General features: G+C 43.5%; 1 protein-coding gene across 2 annotated transcripts in view; it reads left to right on the forward strand.

Annotated features, from left to right (window-relative positions):
* Window positions 1–2374: 2374 nt before the first annotated feature.
* Window positions 2375–20982, forward strand: part of LOC125466637 (pleckstrin homology domain-containing family G member 5) — a 119715-nt gene continuing 101107 nt past the window's right edge. The window contains exon 1 of one of the 2 annotated variants that reach the window (XM_059655610.1): window positions 2375–2960. In XM_059655610.1, the coding sequence (XP_059511593.1) occupies window positions 2888–2960 (73 nt within the window). In that variant the 5' untranslated portion in view covers window positions 2375–2887. Of the gene's footprint in view, window positions 2961–16559; window positions 16578–20982 lie in introns of those variants that run through there. The other variant, XM_048561429.2, reaches the window with a different exon arrangement.

Raw genomic sequence — 20982 nt, forward strand, 5'->3', positions numbered from 1 at the left:
ACGTTTCTACCCCAATCACATTCTGCCAATTACAGTCCCTGATCATTATCCTGCCTCTCTGCTTCCTGCTGCTTAGCTAGTCTTTTAGAATAGAAACTAAGACAATCGGAGGCTCACTGATGATGTTACCTAGAATGGTGACGAATCGTCTGAAAACTAACCTTCCAGCTCAGCGAGCAAACTCACATCCAGAAACTCAACCTGAGCTATAAATCTTCTCAAAAATCGCTAGAAACAAAGAACTGGAGAAATTCAGCAAGTCTGGCAACATCAATGGAGAGAAAGACAGTTAATGTTTTCAGTCTGATTTGATTTCTCCAGAGCTGAACGGAACTGGAGAGTGATTGTTTTTATGTTGCTGACAAAGATGGAGGTTGCGTAGTTGGAACAAATTGCGAGGGAGCCCAGAGTGAAAGACAAGAGGGGTGCTAATGTTGGTGATGGAGATGTAAAACAGGTATAAATGAATGTGATTAAAGGAGAAAATGGGTCCAGTCTATTGAGACAAATGTCAGCATTACAGGATACATTGGCAGTATGTAAGAAAAATAGAGACAGAGGTCATGCTCCAAAGTTGTGGAATTCGGTGTTGAGTCCTGAAGGCTGTGAATTACCCAAGTGGAAAATGAGGTGTTCGGATAGCTTGTATTCAGTTTTGTTGGAGGCCCCACTCAGAAAAGTTGGCATGGGAGCAAGGTGCTTTATCGCAGTGACAAACAACAGGAAGGCCAGAGTTGGTCTGACAGACAAGAGGGGAGGTATTTCACCAAGCGATAACTACCATCTGGTCTTTGCAAATGCATTCATCCTAAAGTGAATATTTTCATTATTCATATATCAGTGTTACTGCAGCGACAGTCCCTCGTTCTAATTGGATTCCCAGTTTTAACATTCAGTTACCTATTTCAGGACAATCTTCTGAGCTCCACTGATTTTTGTTTGTTTTTGTGGTTTGACCATGGGTTGAGGGAGGGAGTAAGTGTGACCACTCAATGCTGACCACTAACTCCTGCTGGAAAGTTGATGGGTAGAATTGTACTGTGTGTGATGATTTCTGGTCAAGTTTCCTGTTGATGCATATCATCTGTGGTCACAGCTGATGAATGGCATGGTGAGATGTCAGGGGGAGAAGAAATGTGACAAAGAAACTTCAGGAGTCAGCATTTTCAGGAGGGGAAATGACTTAAACCCCAGCGAGATTCCATACCTTCAAGAGAGCAGGGGTATGAACTACTGTGAGAGCTGGCACCTTCAGGAGAAGAGGGAGGTACTGAATCTTGTGTAGACCAACACCTTCTGGTTAGGAAGCTCTTGAACACATCTGAGAGTCAGTGCCTTCATGAGGGCAGGGAACCTTAATCCCAGTGAAGAGAGTGGAGTAAACACTTTATTTGTGCTGTGAATTTTCCCAGTAGAATCCAGCACTGAGCTGTACTCGTTTGTGGGGTCCCCAATGACTGTAAGTTGCTTCACTATGCTGATCGTTGCTTTTCTTTGGTTCATTGTATGGGATAGATCCAACCAGGAACCCCTTCACTCCACCCTCAGTGAAATCCTGGCTCGCGATTCAAACCAGCTCAACGATTTAGCTTCCTTTTAGCCTTTTTGCAGATGTAATGAGGTACAATCCACAGGAAACTCTTTGTTAAAGCACACTTTACAAAAACAGGAGTCTTGGACATGTCTTTTAAAGTTACAGTTTTTTGAAAAAATATACCTAACAGTTTGATTTAGGAATGAACTGGTGAAATTGTTTTTACTTTTATTTAATTGGAAAATTTTGGAGAAAATTGTTGAGCTTTAGAACCCAATGCCGGATTATCTCCTGGAAACCTTTGTGCTGCCTTTTTAAGAGACAGAAAGCTTCAGCCGATTTAATTATCTCCATATGTTGATCCTGGCTGTTGCAGAAGGACTTGGCACAAGAATCGGACTGCACAGTGGCAGAAAATAAATATGGGCACCGCATGTTTGTGGCTGGGGAGAAAATTCCATCTCTGAAATATTTGGGCTGCTTCAGACAGATCCTGTAAAGGTAAACATATTGGAGAGGAAATTAATCTGCAGTCTAGTCAGAGGAACAGGACGCGGCAGTGGTATACGAAACAGAGACAAACTTTCAGGGTCTGCACAGCGAGACAGTGCTCAGGCTGCAGAATGGTACTACCGTATTGTGAAGAACTCTTGCTGCTATGGTGATGGGCATCATGTGGGTGATGCTGAAGAAATCGAACTTTGTGAATGTTGGTCAGATATTGGAGGGTTTGGCTTCAGTGAAACTGTCTGAGTGAGTCAAGTTAAAAAAAGAATAGCCAAAAGGGGAGCAACAGAGAAAAAGGGAGGGACGGAGGGAAAGAAAGGGTGAGAAGAGAAAAGGGAGTGGCATAAAGGGAAAAGGAACGACAGAAAGGAAGCAATGCAGTGAAAGAAAAAAGTACAGTGAGAAGAAGATGCAGAAGAAAAGAGAGGCAGTGAAGGAAAACGAAAGAAACGGGGTAAAAGGTGGATTATGAGAGAAAAACGTTGAACAGTGAAAACCGAATAAAGACAGAGGAAAGCAAAAAGAGATTTTAAAGAAAGGATGAATGAGAGTGATACTCAGGTCTGCTAGAAAGGAGCAAAATGAGAGTGGGAAGGGAGACCACCAAAATGAGACAGGCACCAAATAAGGAAGACTGACAGCAATACAGGCAAGATTGAGTGAAATGGAAGATAACGAAATATACTGACCCTGGGAATTTGATGAGAAGAATTTAGTCCCTCCTGTTGAAGCTTGTGGATATTTTTAGGTTGATGTGTGGAGAGAAAGTTACTCTAAAGCTGCCTGTCCAGCAGTTGTTTGGAGCTCAGCATTTGACTTAAGGTGGCATTGTCTGCAGGGCTGACCATGAACTCTGTCCTTTATAAATACGGATCCCCACCTCGAAACTGGTTTAACCTGCGCCTCAGAATGCAGCCAAGTAAGTACTCTGATTAACCCCTAATAATGGGCCAGTGACTTCAGAGGGTGCAATTGGGAAAAATGAAATTATTTTATTAAACACATTGCTTTGATAGAAATTTTCAGCGCAAACTTTCAACTTAAATTGGAGATATGTTTGCAAAGAAGAAATTTCCAAGGCAATGAACATGGTGTGGGACTAACTGGATAGCTCTTTCAAAGAACCAGGCACAGGCTTCATCCTGTGATGTAAAACTCTGAGAATTTAAACTTGCCTAAGTATTACTGCAATTATAATCAAGCGTTCAATAGCAGTTTGTTTGTTCATTCATTATTGTTGGCCATTAAAATTATTAAACTTAACCTTTCTGTCAAGGAAGCTACTGATGAGGTCCCTGTGATGGCAGTGTGCTTTGTTTTAGTTGCTAAAGGAGCCATATCAGTTGCAACCATGAACTATTCAGATTAGAATAATTGTTGAACATGTGTTATACATCTTTATGTAAGATTTATACTTAACATTAAACTTCTGGAACCAGCTGGTTTTAAAATTTTGTCTCCTCCAATCCAGAAGGAGCTGGCTTTCACTGTGATTTGACTCCATTCTTCTCTTGAAGATGTTGAATCTCACTTCTGTTCCCTTTGAGCTCCCATCCCCACTGCCAGCCTCTTCCCCCACCTTGGAAAACAGAACAGTCTCAGATGCGCTGCCTTCCAAAGTCAAATTCCCTGATCAATTTGCTTTACTGGGATGGCATTCCAAGAATGATCAGTACCTATAAAACCCGCAACCCAACAATGATCAGTACAGAGTATAAAATGTGAGGCTGGATGAACACAGCCAGGCCCAGCAGCATCTCAGGAGCACAAAAGCTGACGCTTCAGGCCTAGACCCTTCCTGTTCATCCAGCCTCACATTTTATTATCCTGGATTCTCCAGCATCTGCAGTTCCCATTATCAATGATCAATACAGAGATGGTGGGGGAAATCAATGGATTAATGAGATATTAAACAGGGAGTAGATGACGAGACAGAAAATCAGGAGCATAATCCATACAGTTTTTCTCTGTGAATCATTTCTTGAGCTGTTTTTACAGATAACACAATCTAAAAGCCAAATACTGTGAATGCAGGAAATCTGAAATAAACAAAATGCTAGAAATGTTCAGCAGGTCCGGCAGCATCTGAGGAGAGGGAAACAGGGCTAATGTTGACAGTAATGATCTGGGATATTAGAACATAGAACATTACAGCACAGTACAGGCCCTTCAGCCCTCGATGCTGCACCGACCTGTGAAACCAATCTGAAGCCCATCTAACCTACACTATTCCATTATCATCCATATGCTTATCCAATGACCATTTAAAGGCCCTTGAAGTTGGCGAGTCTACTACTGTTGCAGGCAGGGTATTTGAAGCCCTTACTACTCTCTGAGTAAAGAATCTACCTCTGACATCTGTCCTCTATTAACTCTATTTTCTGTTGTCACAAATGTCACCTGATCTAGGTATTTTTCATTTTTTAATCTGTCATTCAGTATTGTTCATAGAAGCCTCTTAACAAACCAGAAGTCTAGCCACAGTTACTAATTTTAGTATAAAACTTCTCAGATATTTTAATCAACCTGCTCAGGAATGTTACGACACATCTCTGGAGCGGGTGGGACTCGAATCTGGGCCTCCTGGCTCAGAGGTGGAGATACTACCACTGCACTACCAGACCCCTTATCTAAAGCTGTCTAGCTCACAACACAGGTAAGCGTATGTCACATGTGGATATTTACTTCCACACTTGCCACCCATTCATAACCAAGGAACTAAAACACTTAATGAACAACACTACTCACGCAGCACTACTTTTGTTTTACCATTTCACCATAAATTGCTAGAAAGTTTAAAGTTCACAAATGTGCATTTCACAAGATACGATCATCGAGATCATGGGCTCAACAAAGTGGCCAATTACTAATTTACTAATCAGAAATGCAATTATCCACATCTGGAGTCTGAATTAGTCAGTTGTGGCTCACTTATTGGACAACACTGCTGTATTTTCCAGCCAGGACATTCTCCTTCCTGTTTTCGGAAAAAGGGGAGAAGCCATTTGGAAAGGAGAGTTTCCCGGCGGTCTATACGGAACGTGCTGTTGGCTGCTATGGAACCATACTCCCCTTAACATTCTGTCCATGACTTTTCCTGCATTGAAATAGGACACCCAACTGAAGGAATAACACTCGATGATTTGCAACAAATATTTTATTTGAATGGCCTGTTAGCAGTAAATTTCATTTCCGTTTAACCTGCTCTGGGACCTGCGGAACTGCATCCAGTTTTGGGCACGACAACTAAAGAATAATATATTGATTTTGGAGACAGTACAACACAGATTCCCCAGAACAATATCAGGGCTCAGCGATCACAGGTTGCATAAACTTCCCTCTTATTCACATGAGTTTAAAAATTCAAAGGGGGATCCAATTGGGACATTTTGAATGAAAAGGAATTTAATTAGTTTGAAATAGAGGGAAAAAAATCCTTGCTGGGGTAACCTAGAACAAGGGGACACAACCTAGCCATATAGGATCAAATTAAGGTAGCACTTCTTCACATAAAAGTTCATAGAAATCTGGAACGGTCTCCTTTAAATGACTGGATGCTGAGGATCAATTGGGATTTTTCAGATGGAGATCAATGGATTTTTTTAAAATAAGGGTAACCAGGGACATTGTGCACAGTTGGTTAAATTTACTTAAGGTGCAGATCTGCTATGACCCTAGTTGAAATACTTTAGTGGACTTGAAGGGATGAATAGTCTCGTCATATGTCAATCTAACAAGTTTAAGGAATTGGATGACCTTCCCTATAGGTATGATGGGCTGCATAGCTTCTTCTTCTTCTGGAACAGGCTGAATGTCCCCCTCGTGTTCCTGCAAAACAGGCTTAAGCAGGTGAGGAGCTTCTCGTTCCTCTATAACAGGATGAAGAAGCTGAATAGTCTCCTTATTCCTCCATAACATGTTTAAGAAGCTGATAGGCCTGTTCTTGTGCCATAGACTTTGGAGCCAAATGGCCTGCTCTTTTTCCTCTGTAAGGGCTCAAGACTGAATATCACCCCCTACATCCCAATCTCCCACCCCACCCCCATTCCTGTACTCACAGTATTCCCCTGTGTAATGACAGAGTCAATTGACTCCATGTTATTAAATGTTTTCTTTATTTATTGTTGATTCTTTCTGCTGAGCCCCTCCAGTACAATTCTGAAGTGTCAGAAATTATGAAGAATTCAAGAAATCAGTTTTGATCTAAGTTTTTCATAGCAAAATTCTTTTTATCAATCTGTTATTTCTACATTTTAAATTTTGTCTTTGTCATGTTCTCAGTGGGAAATTAGTAGGAAACATGGCAATGCTGTCGAAGATAGTAGCCGTTGTTTGTATTTTGTCCAGAGGTTGAGGTCATAAGTTCTCACAGTCATTACAGCAAACACAGCTACAAGCCATCAGGAAGTGTAAATCAGATGAGATTTAATGTGCATGAATCTCAAAACATTGGTTTGTAGGTACATCAGGTAATGAAGAAGGCAAATGAAATATTGACCTTCATTGCTGGAGGGATGGAATTTAAAAACAGGGAGGTTATGCTGAAACTGTATAATAGACAATAGACAATAGATAATAGGTGCTGGAGTAGGCTCTTCGGCCCTTCGAGCCAGCACTACCATTCATTATGATCATGGCTGATCATCCACAATCAGTATCCTGTTCCTACCTTACCCCTATAACCCTTGATTCCACTCTCTTTAAGAGCTCTATCTATCTCTTTCTTGAAAGTATCCAGAGAGTTGGCCTCCACTGCCTTCTGGGGCAGAGCATTCCATATATCCATCACTCTCTGGGTGAAGAAGTTTTTCCTCAACTCTGTTCGAAATGGCCTACCCCTTATTTTTAAACTGTGTCCTCTGGTTCTGGACTCTCCCAGCAACAGAAACATGCTTCCTGCCTCCAGAGTGTCCAATCCCTTAATAATCTTATACGCCTCAATCAGATCCCCTCCCATCCTTCTAAACTCAAGTGTATACAAGCCCAGTCGCTCCAATCTTTCAACATATGATAGTCCCGCCATTCCGGGAATTGACCTTGTGAACCTACGCTGCACTCCCTCAATAGCAAGAATGTCCTTCCTCAAATTTGGAGACCAAAACTGCACACAATACTCCAGGTGCGGTCTCACCAGGGCCCTGACCTCTTTGCTCCTATACTCAATTCCTCTTGTTATGAAGGCTAGCATGCTATTAGCTTTCTTCACTGCCTGCTGTACCTGCATGTTTGCTTTCATTGACTGATGTACAAGAACACCTCGATCTCGTTGTACTTCCCTTTTACCTAACGACTCCATTGAGATAGTAATCTGCCTTTCTGTTCTTGCCACCAAAGTGTATAACCGCACATTTATCGACATTAAACTGCATCTGCTATGCATCCGTCCACTCACCTAGCCTGTCCAAGTCACCCTGTATTCTCATAACATCCTCCTCACATTTCACACTGCCACCCAGCTTTGCGTCATCAGCAAATTTGCTAATATTACTTTTAATGCCTTTGTCTATATCATTAATATATAAAAGGGGCTTGTGAGGCCACAGTTGGAGTACTGTGTACAGTTTTCGTTCTCCTTACCTGGGAAAGGACATACTGGAGGGTTACAGAGGAGGTTGATTCCAGAGGTGAGAGGGTTGATTTTGAGGAGAGATTGAGTAGACTGGAACCAAACTCATTGGAATTTAGAGGAACAAGTGGGGAATCTTATAGATGCCTATAACATTATGAAGGGAATAGACAAGGTAGAAGCAGAGAGGTTGCTTCCACTGGTGGGTGAAACTAGAACTGGGGACATAGCCTCTAAATAAGGAGGGAGCAGATTTAGGTCTGAGTTGAGGGGAAACCTCTTCAACCAAAGGGCTGTGAATTTGTGGAATTCCCTGCCCAGTGAAGTAACTGAAGTTAGCTCATTGAATGTTTGTAAGGCAAAAATCGATTTTAAACAGTAAGGGAATTGAGGGTTGTGGTGAGTGGGCGGGTAACTGGAACAGATTCCATGAATAGATCAGACATGATCTTATTGAATAGTGGGGCCGGATCGGGGGGCCAGATGGCTTCTATTTCTTATGATCTTAAATAAACAGGTCAATAGCTTTTTCCACTTGACTAGCAACTGCTGAAATTGGCAGCTTGTACCAATCCTTTGGCCCTAGATGTCTTTATATACACCCTGATCTCAACTTTCACTCACAGTCAGGCCCAAGTTCCTACTGATATGCAAAGAGGACTTGGAGTGTATGAGAGGGCAGGGGCTCAGGCTGGCATTGAATCTGAGTCCAATTTGTTAGGATTTGAAACTTCAGCAGGATATGGTCAGAGTTCCTGGCAATGCTGGGTTCTGGTGACTGGGTCAATACTTTCTTCTGGGATTTTTTTTGCTCAGGTATTTCTTTCCTGTTTATTAGGCCTCATCTGACACAAACCCAAAGTTCCCAAGCCAAAAGAAATTGGACTTGATACTCAGAAGAAACAGAAAATGATATGTGCAATGTAAGGCTAAGCTAACCAGACAGTGAAGTCATCGGACTTTTCTCCTCCCAAAAAAGGGAAAAACACACTTGTTTTCACCTCTGCAGCAGATTGTGATCATGCTGCTTAGATTTGGCACTGAGACCTACTTCCTCAATTTGCCTGCCCTTCTGGAGCAGTTCAAAAAAATACTCAGTTCTCATTTTTCTAGAAAAAAATTCTTTTGAGAAACGCAGAACAATGGTCAAAATCCAAGGTGAAGAATATGTGATTGTAGATGGAGGAATTCGCTCTGTACAGTGCCTTCAGAAATGCCAGGGGCAGGTACAGCATGGGTTAGATTCAGGGAGAAAATCGCTATGAATACAATTCCATTGAATTTGTCTAGGACAGATAGAACATAGGATAGTTAGAGAATGAAGTTCCCTTTAGCCCAACTCATCAAGCACTCCCAGGGTAAGTACAGCCTGGTTCAGATGTAAAGAGAAACACGCTCTACACCGATCAAATACTCCCAAGGCAAGTTGGAAACTAAGCAAAACTTCCCTTTATAACCCCTCTCATTAAACATTTCCAGAGCAGGCATAGCCCAAATTAGATACAAAGAAAATCTGTCTACTCCATCCCACCAGACATCCCCAGGATAGATACACCCGGGTTAGGTACATACTAAACCTCTCCCTACATTGGCATCAAATATTCTCAGAGCAGGTATAGCACGGGCCAGGGTTTCAGTAGGTTGGATGCAACTGCTGTCTCTCATCCCTGGCTAGTCCCATGATATGCAGTCCCATGTTTTCCACATTGACGGGTAACAGTTTCATTATTCAGGATCCAGACTTGATCTCTAGCCCCAGACAATACAAAAGCTGATGGAGTTCAAATTTGAACATTTTGAACAGGATCCTGTTTCTGCTCAGGGTGGGGCACAGAATCCACGCACCCATCTGGAATAACTTATGCAGCTGGAAGTAAATGAGGTAAAGATGCTGTTTGGGATGCATCAGAAGAAAATAATTCACCTAAACACAGGGGCATCACTATTCCTGCTAACCAACATCAAAAGAGTATTACTTAGAAGCTAAGATTTGTTCAGCTTGTGTAATCCTGTTGTCTTTAGACCAACTATACAATACTGAAGTATTTTGCTGCACTGCAGGTCTCTGATATATTGCAGTGTCACTGGTTGGAAGTACCTGAGAGCAAAGTGTGGTGCTTTCCTCTGTCTTTATTGGCCATTTGTTTGGCACATGCCCAATGGGAGACTATCTGAAATGAGGAGGAAGTTGTGGGAAGTAGCTGGCTCCCCTACTTTCCTGTTCTTCACTAGGGCCTAGAAAGCAAGTATTGATAGAACATTCACATATAGAACACATCCCAATAGAATAGCACATCTTGTTCAGGCTCAATTTCTAGCTCAGCCCAGCTCTGCTGGGGCCACAGCTGATTTTAGATTCTATTGCATGGGATTGGTTGATGTTAGAATCAAAAACAAAGTTGCTGGAGAAGCTCAGCAGGTCTGGCAGCATCTGTGAAGGAAAAAACAGAGTTAATGTTTCAGATCCGGTGACCTTTCCCCACTGTACCTGAAACATTAACTCTGTTTATTCCTTCACAGATGCTGCCAGACCTGCTGAGCTTTTCCAACAACTTTGTTTTTGTTCCTGATTTACAGCTGTTTCAGTTTTAACTGGATGTATGTTTATTGATTTGTTTGTGCAGTGGGGTCATGGATAGAGGAATGAATGGGTTTTTCTCTTAAGCATTTTTCACATTCATTCACGGGATGTGGGCATCGCTGGCTGGGCCCCATTTATTACTCATCCGTAGTTGCCCTTGAGGAGCTGTGGTGAGTGTGGTGAGCTGTCCTCTTGAACCAGTGTATTCCATGTGCTATAGAATCATCGGATGGGTAGGCGTGAGATGTGATGTGAAAAAGATAAAGACGGAAGAAGGAAATGTGGATCTATATAGTGGGAGAAACATTTGAAAAATGGTATAAGCATTGAGGGAGAAAAGGATAAAGGAAAGAGGGAGACAGAAAAGGGGAGGAAGGAATGGAGAGAAACAGAGACAGTGGGAAGATTAAGGGGACAGTGTTAGAAAGCAGGGTGACATTGGAGAAATAGAGAAATGACAGAAAAGGGAACAGAATCAGGGGAGATGGAGAAACAAAGAATACTAAAGGGAGATGGAGAGAGAAATGGAAAAGAGGAAAGGAGAGCAGGAGAATGCCATCCACAATGGCATTGCAGGGACGTTTTGAGGATTTTGGCCCAGTGACACCGAAGAAACAGCGACATATTTTCGAATCATGCTGGTGAGTGTTTTGGAGAAGAATTTTCAGGTGGTGGTATTCCCATGTATCTGTTGTCTTTGTCCTTCCAGGTGGGAGTGTCTGTGACTTTGGAAGGTGCTGAATTTCTACAGTACCTCTTGTAAATGGTACATACTGCTGGCTGAGGGCCAGTGATGGAGGGAGTGGATGTTTGTGGGTGTGGAGCCAATCAAGTGGACCACTACTTCTGGATGGTGTCAAGCCGCTCGAATGTTGTCAGACCTATTTCTATCCAGACAGGTGACTCCAGCCACTGCTTACCGTGCCTTGGAGATAGTGGACAGGCTTTTGGGAGTCAGGAGGTGGCTCACTCACAGGATTCCTAGGCTCTGACCTGCTTTTGTCGCCACAATATTTATGTGGCTAGTCCGGTTCAGATTCTGTTTAATGGCAACCAACATTCTCTCTAAGCCTGTGCTAACATAGGGCTGTGCAATCACTGGGGAATCCAATGCATGTTAATTGCCATGCTGCTACTGGCTTTCTACTCTGGAAGTCCCTGCTGCATACAGACTTCAGCAATCCATGCAGAAGGAAGCAAAATTGGGGGGATCATTAATGGTAACCCCCATGTTGCTGGGGCCGGGGGTGAGGGGGGTGTTGCTGAGGTAATTAACAATGGTAATATTATTGAATGGCAAGAGGTGGGATTCTCTGACCTTTGAGATGATCATTGCTGGCACATGCCTTATGCTAATGTTACTTGCCACTTGTCAGAGCAAAATTGAATATTGTTTACCTCCCCACTGCCTATGTCTTTCCTGTCCACATTTATTTCCGTGTTCTCTCATTTCCTTTCTCAACTCGCTCATAACTCCCTCATCTTGGCTTTTCATCTTCTTCCCTTTGACTTTCATTCTACTGCTCTCCTTTCCTCTTTTCCATTTCTCTCTCCATCTCCCTTTAGTATTCTTTGTTTCTCCATCTCCCCTGATTCTGTTCCCATTTCTGTCATTTCTCTATTTCTCCAATGTCGCCCTGCTTTCTAACACTGTCCCTTTAATCTTCCCACTGTCTCTGTTTCTCTCCATTCCTTCCTCCCCTTTTCTCTCTCCCTCTTTCCTTTATCCTTTTCTCCCTCAATGCTTATACCATTTTTCAAATGTTCCTCCCACTATATAGATCCACATTTCCTTCTTCCGTCTTTATCTTTTTCACATCACATCTCACGCCTACCCATCCGATGATTCTATATACAGCCACTGCGCGGGGACTCAGTGGTTAGCTCTACTGCCTCACAATGCCAGGAACCTGGGTTCGATTCCAGCTTCAGGTAATTGTCTGTGTGGAGTTTGCACATATGTCCCTCTGTCTACATGGGTTTCCTCCCACAGTTCAAAGATGTGCAGGTGAGGTGGATGGGCCATGCAAAATTGCCCCTAGATTAGCCATCAGAAATGCAGGGTTACAGGGACAGATTAGGGAAGGGTGGATCTGGATGGGATGCTCTTCAGAGGGTCAGCGTAGACCTGATGGTCTGAATGGCCTGCTTACAAACAGTTAGGATTCTAGGGTTCTCCACCCACCCTCAGTTGCTTCCCTCTCTGTTTATGTCTTCCTCATCTAGCATAGTTCACTTTGGCTCTCCTTCCCTACCTCTTTTCAGCATGTTCCTTCCTTCTTCCTTTATCTCTCCACTGCCTCATTCATCCTCTTTCCTGGCATCTATTAACAGCTACACTCCCCTGCTTTTCCTTCTTCAGCCTGACTCTCACCCCAACTGCCTTTTCCCTGCACCCTCTCTTTTCCTGCCTTTCTTCACCTCCTCATTTATTCATTTCCTTTCACTGTCATACCATCCCCTCTCTTTCATTTCCCTCTCTCTCTTTCAGTATATTCATTGAGATGTTCAGTAAAGGAAGCAGTACATGTTGTGGCTTAGTGAATGAAAAACCCACTGGGGCCAGGCTTGGTGGCAATGGGTGTGACCAAGTGACTGACTTTTGGAGAGATGCAGAAAACCAGAAAGAGGGTACTTTTCCTGATAGTAATGCACTAGGCTACGTTCCCCATTAACTAAATCCTATTTGTTTCTTACTCTTTTCTAGCAATTTTCTCCCTACATCACAGAATCAAAGAATCCCTTGAGTGTGGAAACTGGCCATTTAGTCCATCAAGTTCACACTGACCTTCTGAAGAGCATCCCATTCAGATCCAACCCTATCCTGTTAACTCTGCATTTCCAATGACCTGAGTGTGAGGAAGGGACCCAAAACGTTTTCTCCTTCACAGATGCTGACAGATCTGCTGAGCTTTTCCAGCATCCTTGTTTTTGTTTGCCATGACCAATCTGCCTAACCTACACACCTTTGGGCTGTGGGAGGATACCAGAGCATCTGGAAGAAATGCGTATATATAAATTCCACAAAGACAATCTCGTGCGAGTGTTTATGTTAATGTTGTAATTCTTGAGAATGTCATCTCTCATTTTATCTTCAGGAGTTGTCTTATTTTGATTGTTGACAGCCAGTCAATATTGCAATATATGTTCCTTTCTAACATCCTAGGTACTCTCGCAGTGGGGGGCAGAGAACCCAGGGATAATCACAAGTCCCTCCCATATTATAAACTAATGGGGCTTACTTTTTATTCTCTATTACTCTTTTAGCTCCTTGTCCATGTGCGAATCAAGCTGTGTCATAATGACATCAGATCAAATGAAACTGGAGCCTGGGTCTGTATGGCTTCGAATAAAATGAACTCGCTTACGATCTCCTGTGGTTATTAAGTCTCTTACTGCTCACTCACAAGACCGTAGATCTGGCATCAATATATGGTGGCAATGGTCACTAGACCCACAGAGCAGGAGTTAAATAGACACAAGAGACTAAAGTGAAACCCAGTGATAATATAATGAGAAGGGGAAAACTCCAAGGCTAGCTCCAATCCAAACTGGGAGGTTGGGGAAATGCACAAGATGAAGCTCAATGGTGGTATGGCTGGCAAGTGATGGATTCAACGCATATCCAGGCACCAGACTGACGCAGGTGCTGAAGAATGAGCAGGAGAAGGCAACTCTGCAGAGTATGTGGTAAGCAGAGTACAGCAGACCATCCACCTGACTGAAAACAGCAGGAAAATTAAACACAAAAGAGGACCAGAAGATATCCTGGACAGTGGTGTTCACTCTGCATTTAGTTACAGAGAAGGAAAGCACCATTCAAGTCATTAACTTACTTGAATCTGAAACTTCTGATCTTCCTGAATTCAGGTGGTACTGCTCCTGAAACTCAACTGTCTTTTATCGGTCCTTACTTGAAAAATATACATACTAAGCAAAGTTGTCTTCTTATTGCACAGTCAGAGATGCAGCAACCACAAAAGCTTGTGGTGAACAGTATGTTTCTATTACATTCATCCCTAGATTGAGACTAAAGCAAATAGTAAAGAGAGTGAGATTTTGATTTCCTCGACTTTCTTTTGAAGACATTGCCATTTGAGTGCTGAAATCTTCTGCTTTGGATAATTTCCTCCTCACTTGCTCTTCACTGCTACTGCATTTAAATCTTTGTACGTGTCAATGCCCAAAGCCTAGCCATTAGTCAAACACTTTCATCTCAATCCATCAATGTGTTGGCCATTCAAGGAGAAGATAAGAAAGCTCATTTGTCCTACGTACCCTTCCAATGGACAGTGCTATTTGAGATTAGTGCTTTTAGCAAAAGAGATTTATGGCAGGGACGGGATGTGGAATAAAACACCTAAGTGCCCATCAATAAATGTTAACGTTAAAATACTGTAAATGAGCTTTGAGGGGAGACAAAGAGTAAAAGGATTATTTTTCCCTTTAAGCATGGCCACTGAAGTATGTGTGGAAGCATCTATGTCATTGTGATGGATCACACAGAAATGGAACTAGGGTCTGTAATGCAGACATCCTTTCTTGCTATCTTCTCTGTGTCGGTATGTATGTTCAACAAAATCTATTGTTATAAACTCGCAACAATGTTGATCTCACATTACTCAGATCTCACATTACTCTCATCTCACGTTACGTGCAACAGTTAGCTAGCCAGATTCTGGCCCCTCCCACATTGCTACAGCCAGACCCTGGCCCCTCCCACATTGGCACAGCCAGACCCTGGGTCCCCCCGCATTGGCACAGTCAGAGCCCAGCCCCCCTCACACTGGAAGTCATACCCCAGGTCTTTCCACACTGGCACAGTCAGATTCTGACTCCTCCTACAGTGTAGCAGCGATGCCAGGCCCTCTCACACCGGGTGAAACAGGTCCAGATCTTACCACAAATAAGAAAGTGGTTCAGCATTGGGAGGGTGAGCGTGGATGGTAGAGGGAGGCTGAAATGGAGAATAGAGAGAGAGAATAATCTAGTCCTCAAATAACCGATGGGGAGATTTCAAAAATAAGTCAGCAAATACTTATTACAAACCCATACCCTCCAGTAAAAAAATAGAAGCAAATAGAATGTTATCCTTTAGCCCGAAGGGATAAAATACAGATATTTGAGAGATTGTCTTTCAGCTGTGCAAAACTCTTGGTCAGGCCCCTGGTGAAGGACTAGACGCTGCAGCTGAGGAATGATGTAATAGCTTTGGATGAGATGTAGCATAGATTCGCTAGAATGATGGCAGAGCGAAAAGGATTAAATATTAAGGCTGGTTGCATAAACTAGGCATATGTTTTCTTTTAAATCTTAAAGGGGTAAACCTATAACAATTAAAGGAGCTGATAGACTTAAAATTGGAGCTATTCCAGGGTTATATCTGGACGCTGTTCAAGTATTGGAAATGTGGAACTCTTCCTCTAAAACACTTGAGACTAGGGATCATTGCAAATGTCAAAACTGAAATTGATTTTTGTTGGTTTAGGGTATTTAAGAATTACATAACCTTGGTGGATAGGTGGACTTAAGGTATGATCTATGATTGAATGGCTCGAGGGGCTGAATGGCCTCCTCCTGTTCGTGTGGTCCACCCTCAAATATGTGGGTTATTATTAATCGCAGTCATTATCCTGCGGGCACAGAATGATAATCATCCATGGCCTCCTGTGAATTAATTGATAGCGAATATTTCGACTCTCTGTGATTGTGCTGTGATACCAAGAGTGTTGCACTTACTGTGCTGTTTGCTCACTCCCCTTCAGCATATCTCTCAGCCCATTACCCCAACACCAAGCTCTTGCATGAACCGCTGCCTGAGTTGTCCTCGCCTTGTAGAATGCGCTGAATCTTCACGTTCCTGAGCCGCAATAAATAAAATCAATACTAATGAGGGCGAAAATTTAAACCCTCCCCTATTCCTCCTTAACTATAAAGTAGCCATTTTTTAAGATGAATTGTTAAAGATGAAGAAAGCCTTTGTCTGAGTCAGTGCCGCAGTGGCCAGTGCTTTTCTGTGTGCCACCCGCAGCCATCCCACAGTCCCAGACTTTCAGTAGATGAATACAGCTCTCTGTGCAAGTGAGGAAGACTTCAGGTCATAGATTGTGCCTCCTGCGTTGGCCCCTGCAGTGGGACAGTGGAACTGTGCAACAATAAGCCAGCGTTGTCAGGGAGCACTGAGCTGTTATTTTCTGTCTGTTGGAGCCGAGGGGTATTTGGGAATGCTATTTGAGAATTGTTTCAGAATCCAACCGAAATGTTTCTTTATTGGAAGAAACGTGGAGCGTATGAACTGGAGAGCTTGCCACCATTGGAGCAATACAGCCCCATCGCAGAGAGATATGTCTGGTCATCCACACTGGATATTCTGGAGGAGTGGGAGGATGGTAGGAGAGTTATGCTATAGGGCAATCTGTAGCATAGGGAAACTGAGTGGGGGGAATATATAATGGGTTGAGGCAGCTGATGGTTTCACTTCACCTGTGAGTAAATTTATCGCCGTGCTCATGAGTGAACCTCAGTCTTACTGGGAGCATGTTCCTCATTCTAGGTGGTGATATATAAGTAGTGATCAAACTGATGGCGAGAACGTGAAAGTAACTACTAGCTTTTTGATTTAATTTGATTTTGATTTGATTTATTGTCAGATTGTGAATACCACTGATGTTGAGTTTAGCTCAAAAGTTGCAAATTGAGCAAGGTATGGTGGATTTTTGAAGTAAAAATGGTTAAAGTCAGTGTCTCTGTGATACTGTATCTAAATCACCATACATGGGTCAGGCCGGGTGTCAGAACCCATGCTGGCTAGTCTGTGTTATTACTGGGATTTCAAAATCCAACTGTTACATTGAACAGTGATCTTATTTCTGGTGCTAGGTGAGTGCAAATATCATTCACCTGTGTTTTGAGCTACAGCCTCAAGAAGGGATTTTTCCAGAAATTAAAACAGAGTGTTTAAGTGCCAGGAAAATTGTGAAGAACCAATAGTGAAATGTATAAACAAATTATAGATAATGTTGTCCAAATCCCCTTGCTGCAATTACACTCAGCAACAGGAAGATATACACCCATTGCCAATCATTGCAATTGCCAGATTAGGAATCTGAGCCTCACATTCCATCTTTACTGAGAGTATGTCAGTCATTTGTTTGTCATCATTTGAGTCAAATTCTTGCAGCTTTCCATGTGACAAAATTGTGGAAGTACCTTCACCAGTCAGACCACTGTGGTTCAAGAAAACCCACTCAATGGTAACCAGGAATGAAGAATAAATGTTGTTCTTGACATGCCATTCATATCCCATCAAATAATTTTCAAAAAATGAGTTACAAATCAGCATCTGCAGACATTACAGCCCACGTTAGCAATCTGATGGCTACAATTTCTAATTAGCTTGTGTTCACATGTTTGTGGAAGAAACTAAGGCGTTCAATTCAAATGCAAGAAATTTTGAAATTTGTTGAAGTATAATTTTCATTGGCATCTTTTTCTTTGTAACGTTTTGGATGATTTGATAAATGTTTGCTCTTTTGAAGAAATTGTTTAAGTCAGACCTTCAGTGAATAGATATATAGATGGTGATCAAACTGATGGTGAGAAAGTGAAAGTGCTAACTTTTTGATTGAATTTGATTTGATTTGATTTATTATTGTCAGATTGTGAGTATTATTGATGTTGAGTTCAGATCAAAAGTTGCAAGTAATTATTTCCTATGAATTACATTAATAATTAACCAGTATGTTCCATTACTGATACTTTTCCCTTGTTTAACTAATTTTCTGAGCAAAGTAAGAAAAGTTCAGGATTACATCATTTCCAGAAATGATGAATTTGATAAGAAAACAAGTGATTAAATTGATCACTGAAATAGGCTAATGCACCATATGACTTTACTTGGGAATCTGAACAAGAGAAAATATTTTCTGAAGGCTGATCTTAGCTCGGGCGGGAGTGTGAAACATGAAAAGACATCAAGAAATAATGAAGAAACCAAATGTACACATTGGCTTAGATCTAATCAATTGCCTTGGTCAGCGTGTAGTCTGTTAATTGCTGAGTAACTGCCTACGGTGTGTAACTGCCCATCATGAGTAACTGCCTGTGGTGAGTAACTGTCCATGGTGAGTAACTGCCCGTGGTGAGTAACTGCCCATGGTGAGTAACTGCCCGTGGTGAGTAACTGCCTGTGGTGAGTAACTGCCCGTGGTGAGTAACTGCCTATGGTGAGTGACTGCCCATGGTGAGTAACTGTCCGTGGTGAGTAACTGCCCATGGTGAGTAAGTGCCCGTGGTGAGTAACTGCCTGTGGTGTGTAACTGCCCGTGGTGAGTAACTGCCCATGGTGAGTAACTGCCCGTGGTGAGTAACTGCCTGTGGTGTGTAACTGCCCGTGGTGAGTAACTGCCTGTGGTGTGTAACTGCCCATCGTGAGTAACTGCCAGTGGTGAGTAACTGCCCGTGGTGAGTAACTGCCTATGGTGAGTGACTGCCCATGGTGAGTAACTGCCCGTGGTGAGTAACTGCCAGTGGTGAGTAACTGCCCGTGGTGAGTAACTTCCCATAGTGAGTAACTGTCCGTGGTGAGCAACTCCCTGTGGTGTGTAACTGCTCGTGGTGAGTAACTGCCCACGGTGAGTAACTGCCCATGGTGAACAACTGCCCATTGTGGGTAACTGCCTGTGGTGAGTAACTACCCATGGTGAGTAACTCCCCATGGTGAGTAACTGCCCACGGTGAGTAACTGCTCATGGTGTGTAACTGCCCATCGCGAGTAACTGCCTGTGGTGAGTAGGTGTGCGTGGTGAGTAACTGCCCGTGGTGGGTAACTGCCCGTGGTGAGTAACTGCCTGTGGTGAGTGACTGCCCATCGTGAGTAACTGTCCGTGGTGAGTAACTGCCTGTGGTGAGTAACTACCAGTGGTGAGTAACTGCCCGTGGTGAGTAACTGCCCGTGGTGAGTGACTGCCCATGGTGAGTAACTGCCCGTGGTGAGTAACTGCCCGTGGTGAGTAACTGCCAGTGGTGAGTAACTGCCAGTGGTGAGTAACTGCCTGTGGTGTGTAACTGCCTATGGTGAGTGACTGCCCGTGGTGAGTAACTGCCTGTGGTGAGTAACTGCCTATGGTGAGTGACTGCCCATGATGAGAAACTGTCCGTGGTGAGTAACTGCCCGTGGCGAGTAACTGCCAGTGGTGAGTAACTGCCCGTGGTGAGTAACTGCCAGTGGTGAGTAACTGCCTGTGGTGAGTAACTGCCTATGGTGAGTGACTGCCCATGATGAGAAACTGTCCGTGGTGAGTAACTGCCCGTGGCGAGTAACTGCCCGTGGCGAGTAACTGCCAGTGGTGAGTAACTGTCCGTGGTGAGTAACTGCCCGTGGTGAGTAACTGCCCGTGGTGTGTAACTGCTCGTGGTGAGTAACTGCCCACGGTGAGTTACTGCCCATGGTGAGCAACTGCCCGTGGTGAGTAACTGCCCATGGTGAGCAACTGCCCGTGGTGAGTAACTGCCCATGGTGAGTAACTGCCCATGGTGAGTAACTGCCCATAGTGAGTAACTACCCACGGTGAGTAACTGCTCATGGTGTGTAACTGCCCACCGCGAGTAACTGCCTGTGGTGAGTAGGTGTGCGTGGTGAGTAACTGCCCGTGGTGGGTAACTGCCCGTGGTGGGTAACTGCCCGTGGTGGGTAACTGCCCGTGATATGTAGCTGCCCGTGATATGTTGCTGCCCATGGTGAGTAACTGCCCATGGTGAGTAACTGCCCGTGGTGAGTAACTGCCCGTGGTGGGTAACTGCCCGTGATATGTAGCTGCCCATGGTGAGTAACTGCCCATGGTGAGCCGATCATTTTAAATTAGTAGGTTGTGAACACTCTATTAATTCACAGAATAAACTTCTCTGCTCGATAGCTCGGCATATGAAAGGGTTAACTATCCAGCTTAGGCGAGTTGGAGGAACAACAATGAGCAGCGTTTTCCTCTCAAATACATCAACTCCTCCTGCACTTTGTGATATTCAGCCACCTCCAATACAATAGATGAATGGATTCTGTGTCCTCACAGCTGTGGCCTGTGATTCAGAGGCTCCTGCTGTTGGCTGAGCTCTGGGTATTTATAATAGAAACAACTTTAAGTAAAGCAGTGGATACCACGTCATTGACAGCTATTTAACTATGCCTCCATTGGAACTGAGTCAAAAGGACCTAGTGCCATTTGGGCCATATAGTGAGGATGGGATCAAAGATTGGTGTGTAGGGAGGAGATGAGGGTCAGAGGATGGGATTAGGAGCTGAGGTGGGCGTTAGAGAGTGAGAGTAGGGCCCAAACTGGGATAGGAAGGTGGGACACTGGAATGCTGTCATATCTTTACCTCTGGTCACTCTCAGCTTTAGTGAGCCCTACATAGAGAGCACAGTTGTGCAGTTTTGACACTTTGCTTGAGCTGACTTGAATTGCCACCTGTGTGTTTTGGTCCCGCTATGGTTTGTTCCCACTGGAAAAGATAGAGTGCTATTGAGCTGAAGCAATTCACTCTCCCATGAGCTGGTTCTCCTTCCCTTGCATTGATTAAGGACCTGTCGCTCTTCTACCACCACAGTCAGTCACTGTCCTCCACATAACCAGGGACAGGCCACTCCTTGCCTACAGGTCATTCTGTTCCTGGGACAAGTTTTGTTTTTGCCTTGCTGAAGATCCTGTCCTCTCCAGGTCTATGACTTTGTGTCACACTCCATCTATCCAGTGGCCTCTTGTTCATGATGGGAAACAATACTTCGGGATGAACTGAGTT

This window comes from Stegostoma tigrinum, chromosome 28 (genome assembly GCF_030684315.1).
Source record: "Stegostoma tigrinum isolate sSteTig4 chromosome 28, sSteTig4.hap1, whole genome shotgun sequence".
NCBI classification, from domain to species: Eukaryota; Metazoa; Chordata; class Chondrichthyes; order Orectolobiformes; family Stegostomatidae; genus Stegostoma; species Stegostoma tigrinum.